The sequence below is a fragment of the Odontesthes bonariensis genome, chromosome 10, assembly GCF_027942865.1.
Source record: "Odontesthes bonariensis isolate fOdoBon6 chromosome 10, fOdoBon6.hap1, whole genome shotgun sequence".
In the NCBI taxonomy this organism is placed as follows: Eukaryota; Metazoa; Chordata; class Actinopteri; order Atheriniformes; family Atherinopsidae; genus Odontesthes; species Odontesthes bonariensis.
In genome coordinates, this window is record NC_134515.1 from 17436319 (window position 1) to 17453514 (window position 17196).

The 17196-nt window shown below is 42.3% G+C and overlaps 1 protein-coding gene across 1 annotated transcript; it reads left to right on the forward strand.

Moving 5' to 3' along the window:
- The first annotated feature begins 72 nt into the window (after nucleotides 1-72).
- Nucleotides 73-16332, forward strand: noc2l (NOC2-like nucleolar associated transcriptional repressor). Its single transcript, XM_075476552.1, has 18 exons — nucleotides 73-140; nucleotides 512-631; nucleotides 728-911; nucleotides 991-1234; nucleotides 2333-2423; nucleotides 2522-2600; nucleotides 2834-2944; nucleotides 3041-3154; nucleotides 3326-3514; nucleotides 4628-4767; nucleotides 5407-5518; nucleotides 7206-7319; nucleotides 8108-8209; nucleotides 8437-8580; nucleotides 12898-13011; nucleotides 13249-13384; nucleotides 15139-15240; nucleotides 16028-16332. The coding sequence occupies exons 1-18, from the start codon at nucleotides 121-123 to the stop codon at nucleotides 16168-16170; spliced, it is 2259 nt and encodes a 752-aa protein (XP_075332667.1). The 5' UTR covers nucleotides 73-120; the 3' UTR covers nucleotides 16171-16332.
- Nucleotides 16333-17196: the final 864 nt, after the last annotated feature.

The window sequence follows — 17196 nt, forward strand, 5'->3', positions numbered from 1 at the left end:
TTTTGATTATGAAATCAAGGACCTTATCACACCGAAACCCATGAAACATAAAACCAATTGTTTCGTTTTGCACCAGGGGATTGTGGGTATTGAGTTTTAGCATCACGTTTTGGTTCCAGCATGGCAGCGAAACAGAAAAGGTGTGTTGGAAGTTATTTTGTTTTATTGTGTGTACATAATGATATTTAGCTTATAGCTGATGTTGTATTGAAAAGTTTACGTGCTGTCCAGTCCGTTGTTGAATTTGTGATATTTGCGAGAATGTTTTTAACGTGGTGCGACTGTGTTAAGCTATCCATAGCGTTAGCATTGAGTGGTTATGCTAACCACTCTATGCTAAGTTTGTTTCTCTTGTCAAAAACTATTCAAGAGTAGAAAAGAAAATATTTTCAGCTAACTCTCTACTGGGCATCCCAAAAAAACAATCGTTTCCACTAACCCTAGAAGCTTTACAACATGACGAAAACACGTGTGCCAACCTGCATTAACTCAATTTCTACCTCTCCTGTAGGAAATTAGGGGACCTCAGTATGGACGAGTTCCTGCTGTCAGGCTTTGAGTCTCAAGATGAAGATTATTCAGAAGAAGAGACTCCCAAAGAGAAGAAAAAGAAAGACGTGAACTCTAAAATGTGAGTCCTTTGTTATGGGATGATTTACATCTACAGACTGGTAAGATTAAACCTCTCGAGCGGACTTGTAACTCTTTGTAAATCATGCTGTTACAGAAATGAAAAGAAGAAAGGTAAAGCTTCTCAGCACAAGGCGCAGCTGTCCAGGTTGCAGAACAAAGATCCTGAGTTCTACAAGTTTCTGCAGGACAATGACAAAACGCTGCTAAATTTTGACGACACAGACAGCTCTGATGATGAAGATGAGAAAAAGTACCACCACCTACCATCTGCACTGGAGGTAAACCAATTGCTGGTGTGTTTATTCATGGTGAGTCCTGAATTGTAAAGAACCTCACATTGGCATGTTTTATTTGCAGGACGCCAGCTCCGGTGACGATGATGAAGACAACCAAGAGGGTCAGAAAGGTTCTAAGAAGACCAAAAAGGCTGTGGAGACGATCAAAGTCACAGATAAAATGATTGAAGACTGGAGGGCTGCTCTGAAGAAAGAACCCACACCTCGACTCTTCAGAGAAGTCACTCAGGCCTTTAAGGCTGCCGTCGCCACGACGAAGGGTGACGGAGGGGTTCAGTGTCGGTACAAAGTGGCTGACAGTTCAGGTAGGTCATGGTGCCGGTGTTTTCATGGGTGAATTGCCTTTTGTCTTTTACATTTGCTGTATACAGCAGTTGGAATATACTGTAGATTGATTTTAAAGTGAAAACAACTTACTTGTATATGTATTGACTGTCAGTGATGTTATATGCAGTTAAGTTAAAGTTACAGTGAGGTTTAAGTAACGTTTAAGTTTACTGTCGTGTTTCAACTCAGCATATGGCTGATGTCATTTATACAGTATTTGAGTAATGTGCGCTCTGTTTGTTTCCCACTTGGACACGTCAGTGACAGTAAAGTAACGTTGGCCATCAGTAACAATGTCAGAGAAGCCTGTTGTTTGAAACATTTTTATTACCAGCGCAACAACAATGCATCATTTTTCTGATTATGAACCATTTATGTTTCGATATCGTGCAGGGTTCGACCATCCTCAGAAATGTGTACGTTATTATTCACCGAGCCTTTACCTTTTACAGCTTCATGTTCTCCCATGTGAAAGAACACGTACAGTTCCTCTGGCAAAGGGATCAGATACAAAATGAAACACGATTTACAGTATCATAATCTTCTCTTTCTCTCTTGGTCTTTGATAAAGTTACTGTAACTTTGAATTGTATCTGAGACCAGAATCAACAAACAAGACTATAAATCTGGCCAGCCATGTGACTTTAGCTGTCAATACTTCCCTTTATAGCTGAAATGGTTTGATAATAAATCCATTCGTCCATCAAATCATTTTATCAGAATTGAAAAATGTTCTTTGATTCCAATTAAGTTAATTAAGGGTCTGCTGATTTTATTAATTGTTATTATTTTTATTGTTGTATTTCTTTTCCTGTCAGTATAAAATTAGTATATATATATTTTTTTATGGAGGACTGAAACTGCCATAATCACAAATATATAAATGGCTCAATAAATACCTTGATTTGCCAATAAATGGAACTGAAATAGAATGAAACTAACTTATTTATTTCCCTGTTTCGCTTTACCATTTCCGACCCTTTTTATTTCCCCAAGCACATTTTCTTATTTCTCTTTTTTTTAACATTCAGTTACGGGGGCTCATTGTAAGCCTATTTTTCTTGTCGTCTCTGCAGTGTTCAACGCTTTGGTCCTGTTTTGTATCCGAGATATTCACGCGACCCTGCAGAGGATGCTCAACCTGAAGCCAGATAAGGAGCAGAAAAAGTATGAAAGTACCAGAGCATCTGCTGATTTCATGTCATGTTGATGTCAGTGAAGCTGAAGCAGTTCAACTCCCAACTTTTTCTCTGTTTTGCCGTCAGGCTGGTTCTCCCTTCATCTAGTTCAAAATGGCCAAGGAATCAGACTGATGTCAAGATGTATCTCAGTGGAGTAGTTCAGGTTTGTATCGTGGTCTGTTTTGTGTGTGTGAGCTTGTCCCCCTTTGATTTGATCATGATTTACAGTAAAGAGAGAATAGAAATATTTGTGTTTTTTTTCTTTGACACAGCGTAATTATATTAAAGAGTTGAACATCTGCTTGAATATTCCTCCACTACCTCTTTGTCCTGAAAACATCCCTGTAATATATAAACATATTTTTTTTTCTTCATTTTCTTGATCTCTACCTGTAGCTGTTATCCTGTCTAACGGAATCGACAGTCATCAGCGCAGTTCTACAGCATGCCAATCAGCTCATACCTTATTACCTGTGTCTACCCAAACAGTGTCGCCACCTCATTAAGGTAAGCTTAGAACCCCGAAGTGTTTGGATTGAGAGGATTGTTCATTTGGAAATTTTCAAGTGTCTCCTTTTGTAACCTCCTTATTTTTCTGTCTAGCAACTAATGAAGCAGTGGAGCACAGGGGAGGAGACGAGTCGGGTTCTCGCCTTCTTGGCTCTCAACAAAATTTGCAGACACAAGCAGGCAACGCATCTTAACCCTATTCTCAAGGTGAGCAGCTTAACTGGGGAGATACGAAGCAGAACTGGGTGTAAAATGGACTTGGAACAGGGAAACCTGCACAGTCAAGTCAAAACACAAGGAGATAACTTTTTCTTTTGATCTATTTTTCTCCGCAGCACTCTGTTCTGCTTTTGATGCCAGTTTTCTTTCTCTTTGCAGCAAATGTACATGTCTTATGTACAAAACTGCAAGTTTACATCTCCCAACGCGCTTCCCCTGATCAACTTCATGCAGAGAACTCTTACAGAAATGTATGCCCTGGACACACAGGCCACCTATCAACATGCCTTCATCTACATCCGACAGCTGGCTATTCACCTCAGAAACGCCATGACCATGAAGAAGAAGGTTTGTTCGTTTACTCTGTATGTCCTTGATGCAATGGTCTGTTTTAAAAGCCCTCAGGAGAAGTGTTTTCAACCAAAAGCAACCGGTTCTTTCAGTTCTGCAGACATTTCTTTTCAAACTGATAAATGTCCTTAAGTTCTGCAAAGTTTTGGCAGATAAGTTTCTTTCTGTATAAAAAGTGTGTCTCCACTCGCCTGTGCACGCTGGAGCCGCACTTCTGTTTAAAAAGAGGTACTCATCTGTAGTTCACAAAGAACGTAGGAAAGCTACATTGAAAAGGAAAAAAATGCGATTCAGTTGCGCTTGACAGATGAAGCACCTTCCCACTTGGTTGAGCCGAGGTGTCGTGCTTCCATTTGTGCTTTAGAGCAGAGCCACTGTGAAACAACCAGATGATAAACTCTGTTTCTGTAATTCACTTATCTATTTTCATTATTAATGCTGCACCTCCACATTAACACTACAGCTTTGTTTCATCTCTTTCCTCAAATGGGTTAGCTGGCCTGATGACCAAGTTTTGTTTTGTTTTTGTTTTTGTTGCAAGAATTATTGCTTCACCTCCCATTAAAGCAAATATTATACTTGGAGCAAAAATTGACCATGAGATGATTAAAATGCTAGAATCACTTGTTCGTGTTTATGCATTTGGCAGACGCTATTAATTATTCTTGGGTGCTCCACCCCAAAAGTACCGGTTTCTGTCGTCAGTATCCACAGGGACTGCCTTCATTCATCTCTGCAGCTCAAATGCAAGGGGTCGAAGATTTTGGAGACTCCAAAAGACCCTAATTCCTGGGAAAAGTCTCAGTCCCAGATGAAACAGATACGATTACTGAAGTATTGTTCAGTAATTTGGGTTTTTGAATATTTAAAATTTATTTGTAATTCTATTCCATTAGTGCCTGTGTATTTCCTGAATCCCCCCCCTATTCAAAAGGTGTATTAAATGTAAAAGGAAGGTCTAACTGTCCTTGATTAAAGTTGGTTTGAAAATATAGACTTGATGTTTAAAGACTACACTGCTAATCTGTTATACTTAAATGTTTTCAACACACCCACCTGATCTTGTATGACATTTTTTTATTTTTTTTTCCTTTGGTTGATTGTTGCTAGGAAACGTATCAGTCGGTGTACAACTGGCAGTATATTCACTGTCTGTACCTGTGGTGTCGGGTCCTCAGCACCCTGCACCCCAGTGATGTTCTCCAACCTCTGATCTATCCACTCTGCCAAGTCATAATTGGCACCATCAAGTGAGTATGCAGTCGTATCATCTTAATTAAAGTAGATGATATGCCATAAAATAAATCTGCAACATATCCAGATTCCTTGTTAATTCTGTCACCTTTGTGAATTACATTAATTATTGATTATTTTACAGTGTTTAACATTCTGTGAATTGGTGCTTCTCTGTGAGTTTGGCTTTTATAGTACTTTGTGTGAATAATTTCAGATAGTCATAAAGATAGTACGACTTTTATTTAATTTTAACAGTGACATACATACTGAAGATTGCTCATTAGAAATACATGAGGAGTATGTTTTAGCTGTTTAAAACAGTTTTATAGTCATTAAGTTAATTGTCTGGTATGCACACAAGGAATGTGATGGTCTCCAGTGCACAATGTTATCACTAAAAGCAAATTTAAAAAAATATTTTTTTAACAGACTGCATACAGTCTGTTTGCAATGTAACCCATTTTGGGCCTTGCTATATGTAGTTTGTAGAAATGTCATCGCCCAAAAGTCTCAATCGGTCATAAATTCATGCTTTCAATCCTGGCTGGATTTTGCTTTTAATTTTGGGCATTATGACAGTGTGAGCCCAAGCCACTGTACATTTTACCAACAGCAGGTGGAGACATAGACTGTTTTTTTGTTTTTTCTTTCAGACTGGTGCCAACAGCAAGATATTACCCTCTGAGGATGCACTGCTGCAGAGCCCTCACTCTGCTGTCGAGCAGCACCAACACGTTTGTGCCTGTTCTGCCTTTCCTCTTAGAGGTAAGACCTCATGTCATCTCCACTAACCACAATACAGATCTTATATGAGCAGTGAGGCTAAAAGGGAGTCAACTCAAGTTTCCAGTGTTCTCAACTGAAGTTGTTCACATCAAAACACAGCTTGAAGCCCTCCAATAGTTTGAAATGAGCTTGAATAAAGAACAGTCAGTTAATTGCGTTTTTCACAAATGGAAACAATGAAAAGGTAGATGTGATGAAATGTTCCGTCGGTGGTTTGCTGTGGAAAAACATCAGCTGTGTGTGAAAGGCATTATGGTCTCAACGGCCACAACTGAAGGGGCTCAGGAGGAAATGATCGAAGGATAGAGCTGTGCCAGAGCCATCTTTTGTTATCAGACCAATCATAGGTCACCAACTGACAACATTCTCTCGGGGTCAGGTGTGAAGCACATGGTTCTACGCACTTGTCTGAGTTGTGCACTGCACATGCTGCACAGCTTTGTTGTGGTTTTTCGGAGGAGAGCAGTGTGCTGGCGAGAGCAACAAGCTCGTCCCACTGGGAGTGGTCAGTGTACGCTTTATGAAAATGTGTGTGTTTGTGTGAGCTTGCAGCAGTTTGACCGACCCGATAAAAGCACGGTACTGGTTTACACTCTGGTCCTAACATGCTGTGCAGACCACATCCTCTCTGCCTATGCCCCCCCGCACATGCACTCTCATAGCCCCCTCCCCCTAACCCCCAACAGCAAGCTGTGTTTATTTGTGACGCACAGTACTTCCTGTGTTTTTTCTCCCTTACTGTTCCCCTTGTTAAAGGCAGGCTGAGGTACGTTGCTACTGTTTTAATTAGAGCAGCAGAAGCAGCCCTCTTTCCTCCTGTGTGTCTGTGCCTGTGTGTGTTCTCGTGTCTCCGAGGGGGGTGTATGATTTGGAGCTTCCTGCTTCAGTAGCTGTGCCGTGTTGGTGTGTGTGTGTGTGTGTGTGTGTGTGTGAGCACACCAGGGTTGGCCCATGCCTTCCCACTTCCCCCTGGCTCCCCCGCAGACCGCCACCACATCCTATGTTTGTACAGACAGCACCGGCCAGGAGCGTTGCTGTGCTGCGCACACAGTGAACATTAACGGCCACACACACACACACACACACACACACACACGCACGCACACAGATACAGAGAGACAGAAATAGCTCAATACACAAATACAAAACAGAATTTCACTTGCACACTGTAGGCAGATGTGAAAGCTGAAGCTTGTAGACAAATGGCCCACACGTTGGCTAGAATGTACTTTCACAGCCTAAGATAGAAATATGTCGTCTCGGTAACGCTGCAGTTTTTAAAATGAGACGTTGAATGGTAATTGTCAAAACATGTTCAACATACAGCAAATGAAATGTGGCCAGAGGCTGTAAAATCTTTGGAGAAAAGACAGAGAGATGTAGAATTAGTGTTTATTTAAACCGAAATAGAGTTTCTCATATAGCAGGGTGGTGGGAATTACTTAAGTGAACATCAAAGAACGTCCATGTTGCGTCGGTAGTACACTGCCACTGTACAAGCAGTAGTTAACCAAAAAGAATGGTGGAAAATGTTCAACTTTTATTTGCTTTGTGTGCTGGTCTTATGAACTCATGCGAGGGTGTGTTTGTTGCTCTTTTTTTTTTTTTTTTTTTTTAAATCAGGAATATCAGATTCCAGTGTTGCCTGATTGCTTCTCTTTCACAGATTTTCCAACAAGTGGACTTTAACAGGAAACCAGGCCGAATGAGTAATAAACCCATCAACTTTGCGGTCATCCTGAAGCTGAACAAAATCAACCTAATGGAGAAAGCCTACAAGGTAATCTTTACTGTGACCAGCTGGGAAAGAGTGGAAGCTGTTTGCATCTTTATTGCTCTTAGAAGGAGCAGCTGATCAGGCTGAGGTGAGCTGAGTGGCTCACTTAGCTTGTGTGTCTGCATAAGGGGATTGAGGGCAGCGCTGACAGCCCCTTGTCAGGGCTCTAAAACTGTCCCTGAGTCGCCGTGCTTAGTGCCGCAGCCAAGAGGATTGCAGGACGAATCACGGGGATTATCCCCCGCACTCCGCTCACTAGGACTGTTCACATTGCGGTCACCTGGGTAGCTGCCTCATAAACTCACAACAGACCCGTTTGAGCAAACAGATCAGCCTTAATTTGGAAACAAGTTGGTCTATGCAGGCTTGAAACGTTTGCATTTGTATTCACAAAGAGAAGCAGCTACGCTTCTAGCACCTACTCTGCTGAAGGCTTTAATTGTTGATTTATACTATTGTCAAGTTGCTCGACTTTGGTGAAAATGAAGTACAACATGGGTTCAGACCTTCTTTAAAAAGATGTCGTGTCATTGGTTGTTGTTTTTTTTTTTTTTTTTTAATTCTCACACTTTTCTACTTGGTAGGGAATATAAAGACAAAGAAGGCTTATTCTAGTCATTGTTACACAGAGGTTTCAAAGTCTGGCTTGAATATTTTTTAATATTTTGTGCTGCTTGTTGACCAGGTGAGTTGTCTTTGAGTACGTAGTCTGCAGAATAAAGAGGATATCAGTACACTGAATTATACACATGAATGCAAAGTGTGAATTTTGTGGCTCTGTTTGACTTTAGGACGGGTTGATTGACCAACTGTATGACCTGGTGCTGGAATACTTTCATACCCAGGCCAGCACCATTGGCTTCCCTGAGCTGGCCCTGCCCACCGTTGTTCAGGTATTTCAACCTTTTAAATCTCCACTCATCTGTAGAATTATACATGAGAAATGTCGAAAGTCATAATTAGAGTTTATGTACTGTATAGAGAATTCAGGTCCTGTTAATATGCTTCCTTCATTGGAAATGACCACAAATCCTCCAACGTAATGCATTTTTTTTGGGAGGGGGGGGGGACTTTTTTGGCATTTCCTTTTTTCTCATGCTCCTTTTCTGTGTCCCTGCAGCTGAAAGCTTTCCTGAAGGAATGCAAAGTGGCCAATTACTCGAAGCCGGTGCGCCAGCTGTTGGAGAAAGTACAGGAGAACAGCAACTACATCACAGGACGGAGACAGAAGGCCGCCTTCGGAGTGGCTGATGCCGCCGCTGTGGTGAGTGTGGGAGGTGCTGTGAAAGACGGGCTGCATCTCCAGGAATTTTTTCCTCATTTGCCTCATCTCTTTGGCTGTTCTGTTTCCTCATGTTAAGTTTTTGTGAAGTGTAAAGTAAGAGGGTGGTGCTCTACAATTACACTCATTTCAGTTTATTTTGCAACAGTGCACCTTATTAATTCACGTCATTAACCACTCACCACCTGTATTCCACTCATTTGGTACACTAAAAGGCCTTCAGACTACCTGGTATATTGAGACGTGCCTCTGAAGAGGCTGCGTGCTGTTCATATTGCACAAACTCACATCAAAATAATTAATCTATGTCAAAATATTACAGCAGATGTAGAGATTAGTACCACACATCTGCTTATAGTTGTTTAGTTACTTCGTCTTAAGCTCTAAACTATTGTTCAATGAAGGAACTTTTTTGTTCTGAGCTTTAAACTATTAGATTCTGGAATTTTAGTTTGAAGTATTTCACTGATTATCCGTGCAGATTCGATCACAAAATGAATTGGGCAAATGTGAGAATCAAGGTTTGGTTGTTTGAAGTCACTTCCAACTCAGAATCTCTACCCTGGTATTTTAATTTAGGCCTCATATGTTTGAAAATGAGTCGTCATATGAGTTTTCAGAGTTTCAAAGGAAACCTGTCACTTGTCACTTGACAAGATTATCCAGCCTCTTCTCGTTATCTCCATCTGGCTTAAAGTTCAGATGTTTTCGCTGTACTCCAGAAATAGGATGTTGATAATCTTGCTTTTTGCTTCGATATTAACATCAGATCTCATCATTTATCATGTATATTACAGTTGCATTTGTTCCCCTAGCTGAAGAAACAAACAAGCTGATACTTTACTTTTAATTGGCTTTTTTTTCTTAAATTTTTTTTTTCTAAACCACGGGGAGTTGGCGATTGTGATTTCCAATTTGTCATTGAATGCACCACCAGAACATCTCTGATAATTGCCGTCACAAAAACAAAGAATAGTAAAATATTAATCCTATAAGCGGCAGCTCTTTATGTTAGCTGCTAAAACCGTAAACAGAGGAATGGAGCAACAGTGAAGTTAGTGTCTCTCTGTCTGGTATAGCATGGAAAACACTGTGAGGTAAAGGAAAGGTGGTAGGAGAAATTCTCGAGGACTGAGGAAAAGACGACCACACTGCAATGAGAATCAGACCACATAGACACTAAATTGTGATGTAGGTCTGCATCAATAAAACTACAAAGGTTTTATAGATCATTTACAAAAAGGGCTTTAGATGCTTTGTCTATTGCAGTCTTATCACACTGTTATCTGAAGGTTATGTCATGCATTTCATATTAGGGATAATATAGAATATTTATTATTGAAGATCATAACAAAAATAAAATAATTTGTTTTAAAAAGTTAAATAAAGTGCTGCTCACACAAGCCACTGGCGTATACTCTTTTTTCCACATGTTTATGCACACAGTAAATATGACGGGATGAAAATGATCGAGTGCTGCCCTGAAAATGTGTGGCTGCAAGGAATTGTGGGATGGAATTGCCTCTTTTCTTTCATAAACGATGGTCCAATATCCAATGCTAAAGCAGATGAGCAAGGACACATTGAGGCTCCTTGGCTAAGGATGCAGAGAATTCAAACGGCTCTTATCTGGCTCCTACTCGGATACTTCCGGGTCTCAGTTAGGAAGATTTCCGAGCAAAATACTGACTGTTCAACCGCTCTTTGGTTGTTGTTTTGTCCACATTCACCCAAAAACGCTCCTTCTGCCACTGTCATTCTAGCTGTTATATTCATAACAGAGGTGCTGATAAAACAGTAAGGAAGTAGTTAAAGTTAAGTCCATCATTTCAGTTCATAAACATAAGCTGTGATGCAGAAGGAGGACAGCTTTGTTGTGTCACTGGAGAAAAACTGTCTGGAGTGTGAGGCCCCCCCCCCGTCACAGAACAGGTGTGTAGTGTGAACACAATAAGACTTAAAAACACAGTAGAAACATGTATAGTGTAAACAATGCAACACAAATCTTGTAGTCTGAACTTGGTTTTAGACAGCTAGTGAAGGTTTTTTGATGAGGAGTGAACTGGAAGAACGTGAACCAAACTGTAGAAGTGAAGAATCAACATTGTTACTTTTTACTGAATTACAAATATTAAAACCCTGAAATATCCCCCTTGGGCTCCAGTTCAGTTAGCGAAGGTGCTGCTGGCGAAACTGTTAATGAAAGATAGTTTCCTGTGTAAAGTCAGAGCTGATGTAAGAAGGAACCGTTCACTTGAAGCTCTTAAAGGCTTTTGAACCAGAGGCAATGCCGCCTTAAGGCTTCATTTATGCTCCTTTTACACATGTAAATGGGCGCATCCATTTTAAACTTTGTCAGGCGCCACTGCCCACATACTTCCATGCGTGCTTTACGTTGGCATGGTTGTTAGGCACTTCTGCCCTTTCTGTTTTTGTCTTCGTTTGTTCCTTATTCTGGTCCCACGTGAGCTATACTGCACACAGTACTGCTCCCACGATGTCCGGTGGTACTGCTCTGTTTGCTGTGTTTGGGTACGCATCCACATGGTCTCTGTGAACGTACCAAAGTATGCACGAAATGAACGCAGAGGACGGACAGAAGGCTCTGTCTGTATGTGTCTGTGAATTTAACATTGAACATAAATGAGCCCTTAAAGGGATAGTTCGCCTCTTTTGACATGAAGCTGTATGACATCCCATATTAGCAATATCATTTATGAACATTGACTTACCCCCCGCTGCGTCCTGTGAGCCGAATTCCAGCTGAGTTTTGGGGTCCACGAAGCTAGTCCGGCTAGTTGGCTGGGGGCACAACAATAAAGCATTTTGCTTCTCAAAAAAATATCCGTTCAAAAGAGTAATACATTTGCATCACAAAATCGTTGTCCAGGAAAAAGTCTGACCTCACTTCGCTTGGCGCTATTTTTGCCTCCCTTGATATCAATACGTCCAATGTAAAACTGTGCAGACCGAAGAGCAGACCGAGCAGTCCCCTGCTTCCGAGCAGTAACACCGTAACAGGTGCAGCTATCGCTAGGTGGCTAGGGAGTGCTCGGTCTGTTCTTCGGTCTGCACAGTTTTACATTGGACGCATTGATATCAAGGGAGGCAAAAATAGCGCCAAGCGAAGTGAGGTCTGACTTTTTCCTGGACAACGATTTTGTGATGCATATTTTTTTGAGAAGCAAAACGCTTTATTTTTGTGCCCCCAGCCAACTAGCCGGACTAGCTTCGTGGACCCCAAAACTCAGCTGGAATTCGGCTCACAGGACGCAGCGGGGGGTAAGTCAATGTTCATAAATGATATTGCTAATATGGGATGTCATACAGCTTCATGTCAAAAGAGGCGAACTATCCCTTTAATGAGTAGCCATTTGTGAATCTATGAGTGTGTGTGTGTTAGACAGAGAATCTCTTTCCCTCTACACACACATACATTTTTATATGGCTTGGCTGTGTGTGTAGCGCTGATTAATATTTAAAAGCTTTGGATAATTAGATTAAAGCTGAGGGTCTTTGTGTAAATTTAGCTGATGTGTACACACATGGAAGTGTGTGTGTAAACTGTTCAAACGGCACTGTGACAGTGCCTGCCGCCCCGGCTTTCTGCTCGGCGGAGGCTGTCACCATGGCATCGAATCCCTGGCATCACAGCAGTAGAAGTGTCACTGCAGGCAAGGGAGAGGGGTGAGCCCTGCTGCCGCCGCCGTGGAAAGGCCACGGCCCCCCTCCGGCCACCAGCCCCCTGCTAACATGTCACCAAAACTGAGAACTAGCCCGATTCATGAAGCCCTGCTTCTCGTTTGTGTTATCTGTTCATGGAAATACTTTTTGTGCATAAGTTGCATGACTGAATTTATAAGCAGCATATCTTTTTTTGTGTGTGTGTGCGCGCTTCCATGTCGGCTATCTCCATAGCTGCACAGCAAATTGTGATATAGGCGTTAAGCTGACGGATAAAGGAGGCCGCGGCCTGTTCACCCTATTGGATTTGTTGGTCAGATAATGTGATTGGGCCTAATCAATATCATCCACACAGACCTTTAGGGGCTGTAGAAGATCTCTTGTTTCAGGCTTCTTCAGTCAGTTTGTCTTCTGTATCCTCTTGACTCTCAGCACTGTCTCGTCTGTTTCTGGTTCATATGAGGATGCTGTTGAAAGCTGCATGTATTAAGATTATTTTAGAGCCTGGGTCAACCTGCTGAAAGATTTAACAGATTGTATAAAACCCTTGTTATCCAGTCCAGTTGATATCTGTCCACACCTCTATATAACTTCTACATCTGTGCTCTCTGTCAGGCGGCCTGGGAGAAGCAGCTCAAGGAGGAAGGGACTCCCCTCAGCAGGTACTACACCCAGTGGAAGAAGCTGAGGGAGAAGGAGATCCAGCTGGAGATCTCTGGCAAAGAAAGGGTAATTATCCATCTGAAAAGCCCACCATCATTTGCCTCAGTCACCTTGAATCGCTTCTGGCATTCACCTCTTTGAATGTCATCATTTCCCCACAAGAATTACTCTTTTACATTAATCACAAACCAGGCATGCTCTACAGTAGAACATTTTACTGGCAAATTGGCTCATTTATTTTCATCATAGAAGCCATGAAAGCAAGTTTATGGGGATTTTATTTATATTTCTTTTTTTGTAAAGATGGAGGATCTGGACCTGCCGGAGATCAAACGGAGGAAGATTCAAGAGAAGAAGGTGGAGGACAAGAAAGAGTTTAAGGATCTGTTTGAGTCTGACAGCGACTCCGACATAGATGACTCAGGACTCAAAATGAAAAGTAAGCAAACTCTCTCGTACCGCTTTCTCTCAGACTTGACATACATATAGTCTTGATATATTGCCCATCTTGGCCTCTAGGGGGCTGTATTTTGTCACAACTGGGTAAAAGCAAAGTTAAAAGTTAATGACTGTGTCTGGGGCGCTCACAGTCTTAAAGTTTTGGCTACATGTGGCAGATCACCTGCAGCGCAGTTACCACAGGGCCCTGACATTAAAAACATCCACATGGGCTGTTTCTCTTGAAATTATAATTAAATCCCAACTCGAACTAAAGAGAAAACCTCCACTTATCAAACAGCTTGGTTCACAGCCCGGCAACAGGAGCCAGCTCATCCTTTCACCCCCGTGTGTCTCATCCACTCGGGGTCGTCCGCAGGTCACAAGCAGCTGCAACTTCTCTTTCACAGCTTTACCTCGGACACGCTCCAATCTGAAAAAAAAAACAAAAAAAAACCTCTGTACAGAGGAAAGAAGTAGGCGTCAGGGGGATTTTTTTAAATTTTTTTTCCTTTTAAATGCATCTGGACTTCATTGTAAAAAGAGTCCCCACAAACGGATGGGCAGCTGCCGGCAAGCGGCTCCCCCGCCCTCCGCCTCTTTCATTCGTCTCTGCCCCACCCCTAAGGCTCACACGCACGAGCTGAAACCCCTCCAACAGGAAGTACAGGCTTGGATCCCAGCGGGGGTTCCTAATTCAAACCAGCCCACTGGAACAGCCAGAGGTGGCTGCTCCCACTTCTCTCCTCTTTTTTTTATTCCTCTTTCTGGCTCTATGGACTTCAACTAGCTGCCCTCGCATGTTCTCATACACACACACAGACACACGCATATTTCAATGATAATGCTCAAATGCACAGCCACCACCTCGTTGTCCAGTCTTGAAGAGCCAAAAGCTTTTGGGCAGCTCACCAAAGCTGTTTGTGGTCTCACATGCTTCTGGAAAGAGGGGGAGTCTGAGAGGAGTGGGTTGATGATTTAGAGTGATGCGTGTGTGTGTGTGTGTGTGTGTGTGTGTGTGTTTGTGGTGGTAATAAGTCATCCAGGTCATTTCAGGGCAACCTCTGAGGCATTACTGAAATCTGCTCGCACCATGTGAGCTACAAAGGGTGGAAGTTAGCGAGAGCAAGTTTGTTGTGTTAGATTCAGTTGGGAGAAGTACCTGATGTTTTAATAGATGTTGTTTATTTGCGTGTGTGTGTTAGCAGCGTTGCACACAGAGGAAGTCGCTCTGCTTTGGCTCTCTCCATCACACTGTCAGCCTCTCATCACGTTTCAACTTCAAAGCCCATGGACCCCAGTTGTCCCTTTTGGCTATACAACACACACACACACACACACACATTACTCTTAGGAGTTTGTCTGAAGTTGTGTTGTGCTATCCTAACTTCTCTTTAGCACATGCTAAAGCACACACACACACACACACCAACTCTGCCATCATCACGGTAGCTCTGGAACCCGCCTGCTATCTCCATTTGCTATATTTAGGCCATGAGCATAAGATGTCTGAAATTGCCGGTAGTAAACTGTCATGGGTGTTTGTGCAGCAGCAGCGGCGCCTGTAATCGACTCTCAGTTCCATCTCAGGAGGAAATAGACACTTCCAGCTGCCTCTGATACCTGGCCCACATATCCACGTCTCCAAAGTCCACAGACGTCAGCGATGCACCAGTGCAAACTTAGGAAAATCTGAAGAAAGTAACACTAGACAAAAATCTGTGTGCTGTGATGTTTTTCACTGTTTCCCCTCAGATAAGAAGAGCAGCCCTGAATCAGACGACGATGACGACGACGATGATCTTGAAGATCTGTCTGACTTAAGTGATGGCGAAGGGATGGAGGGTGGAGATTTAGGTCTGTACATCATGGGTATCCAAACAGAAACATGTTTTCAGACATTTCAAAGTTTTCAACCATTATTAATTCAGCTCTAACAGTTCGTCATTCTTATGAAGCTTTGTGAAGGTAAAAGTTGATTACTGATGGAAACAACACTGCAACTATTGAATTATAACATAAGGCGGCAGACTTATTATTAAGTCAATAACTTTGGGTTTTGACTATCAATCAAACAAACCAGTTGTTAGAAGATGCCACTTTTCACTCGAGGGAAACCTTAAGATACATTTCTAATGGTTTTCTGATCTTGTAAATTACAGCAAAAAGCATGATTCATCTGTAATCAAAATCACAGCACTTAATTTGAAGGGCACCCTGAAATTCGCCAAATGTTTGCATAGAAATTCTAGCTCCTTATTTGTGAAATTAAATTCCCAGAAATAACTCCTATAAATGTATTTTGTTTAAATAAACTGAACAGGAAGCCTTCGCTGTCCTGTAAAATAAGCACAAAGGATTGGAGCTTTTAGCTGTAGCTCACGGTGATGTCATTCGGTAGAGAAGGAAAAGCCTGGGTTTCAAACAAAGCGTTTCAGACAGTTTATGAGAAGCGTTTTTTGTGGTAAACAATCATTTCTTTTAGGAGTGATAACTTTTACATAATACAAAAAAGTATCATTGAAGGAAAATGGATAAAAAAAGTCATGTGACCTCTTCAGTGTTTTTGTAAAATGCATTTATGTGCTTATGTCATCAAAAATGTGAGAGTGTGATGTGTAAGTGCTTCCTGTCTCTATTCTAGGTGAGGATGGGGATGAGGATGAGGAGGAAGGGGATGAAAAGGCCTCCAGTGCTCCTCAGCCTCTGTCTACCGCAGCTCTGATAAAACTGGCGGAGGGAGACGAGGACGTGGTGGAAGACCTGCAGCTGTCTGATGACGACTGACCTTCGTGGAGCTTGTGCGCTCTCCCTTGCAACATTTACACCCACCATATTTTTGGACTTGTGGCTTTTAGCTTTAGAATTTTGTACTGCTTCATATGTACAAACAAGATTATGTCATTTTTCATCATGCTATGAAACTGTAAAACAAAGTTCAAGAATCCAGATTGTGTCACCTTCATATTTTTTTTTTTTCCTTCGGATGCTGATTAATTTGTGTGCACCTGAAGCAAGAAAATTGTTTCGTCTTTACATGAGCACACCTGTAGGCACCCTCAGGCTTCATAAGAGCGGGCGATTTGGAGGTAGCTATGCGTCTGGCTGAGCCGGGCCGAGAGGATGGGTACAGAGAGGCGGTGTTGAGCCCTGAGGCAGCAGTGCTGTGCCAGGCTGGCAGGGTAGTGTCTGATGCTGTGCCAAAACTCTGCCCAGGTGGTAGAGCAGCAACACAGGCCGGTGTCTGTTTCGGTGCCAAGTCCTCGCCCACCCCCTGTCCAGACCACTGTCTTTTCCGTCTGTGTATTCACATGCTCAGATGCAGTTTTCCTCTTCCAACTTCTCAACTTCTCTGCACGTTTTACCCAAATTCACTGCTAAATTAAAAGGGGAATCTGGCCTTTCTTGGGGAAATGATCATTGCATGAATTCACTGGTGCACAAGACAAGGTGGAGTGGTTGTTTGACATGGTTCTATATCCCACAGACAGATATGTATTTTCAGAAACATTTTCACCCGGTCACATTTACTCAGTGGTACTTTTTTTTTTTTTTGTGGCAAATTCAGAACCTTCAGGTACAGAAAAGCTTGCCTAAAGCGAAGGAGAGTCCCAGCAGAGCGTGCAGAGCAAGGTAAGTGAGGGAGGACTGGTTCCGTTCCTGTGTGTGTGCATATGAGGAGGGTCTGGTTTGCCCCCCACAGGCAGGGAGGCCTCAGCCTGCGGCTGAACCTCGCACTCCAACAGCTGGTGTTGACCTGATCTGTGCTCATCATGGGTCACCACCTCCTCTCACACACGCAGGGAGACCACA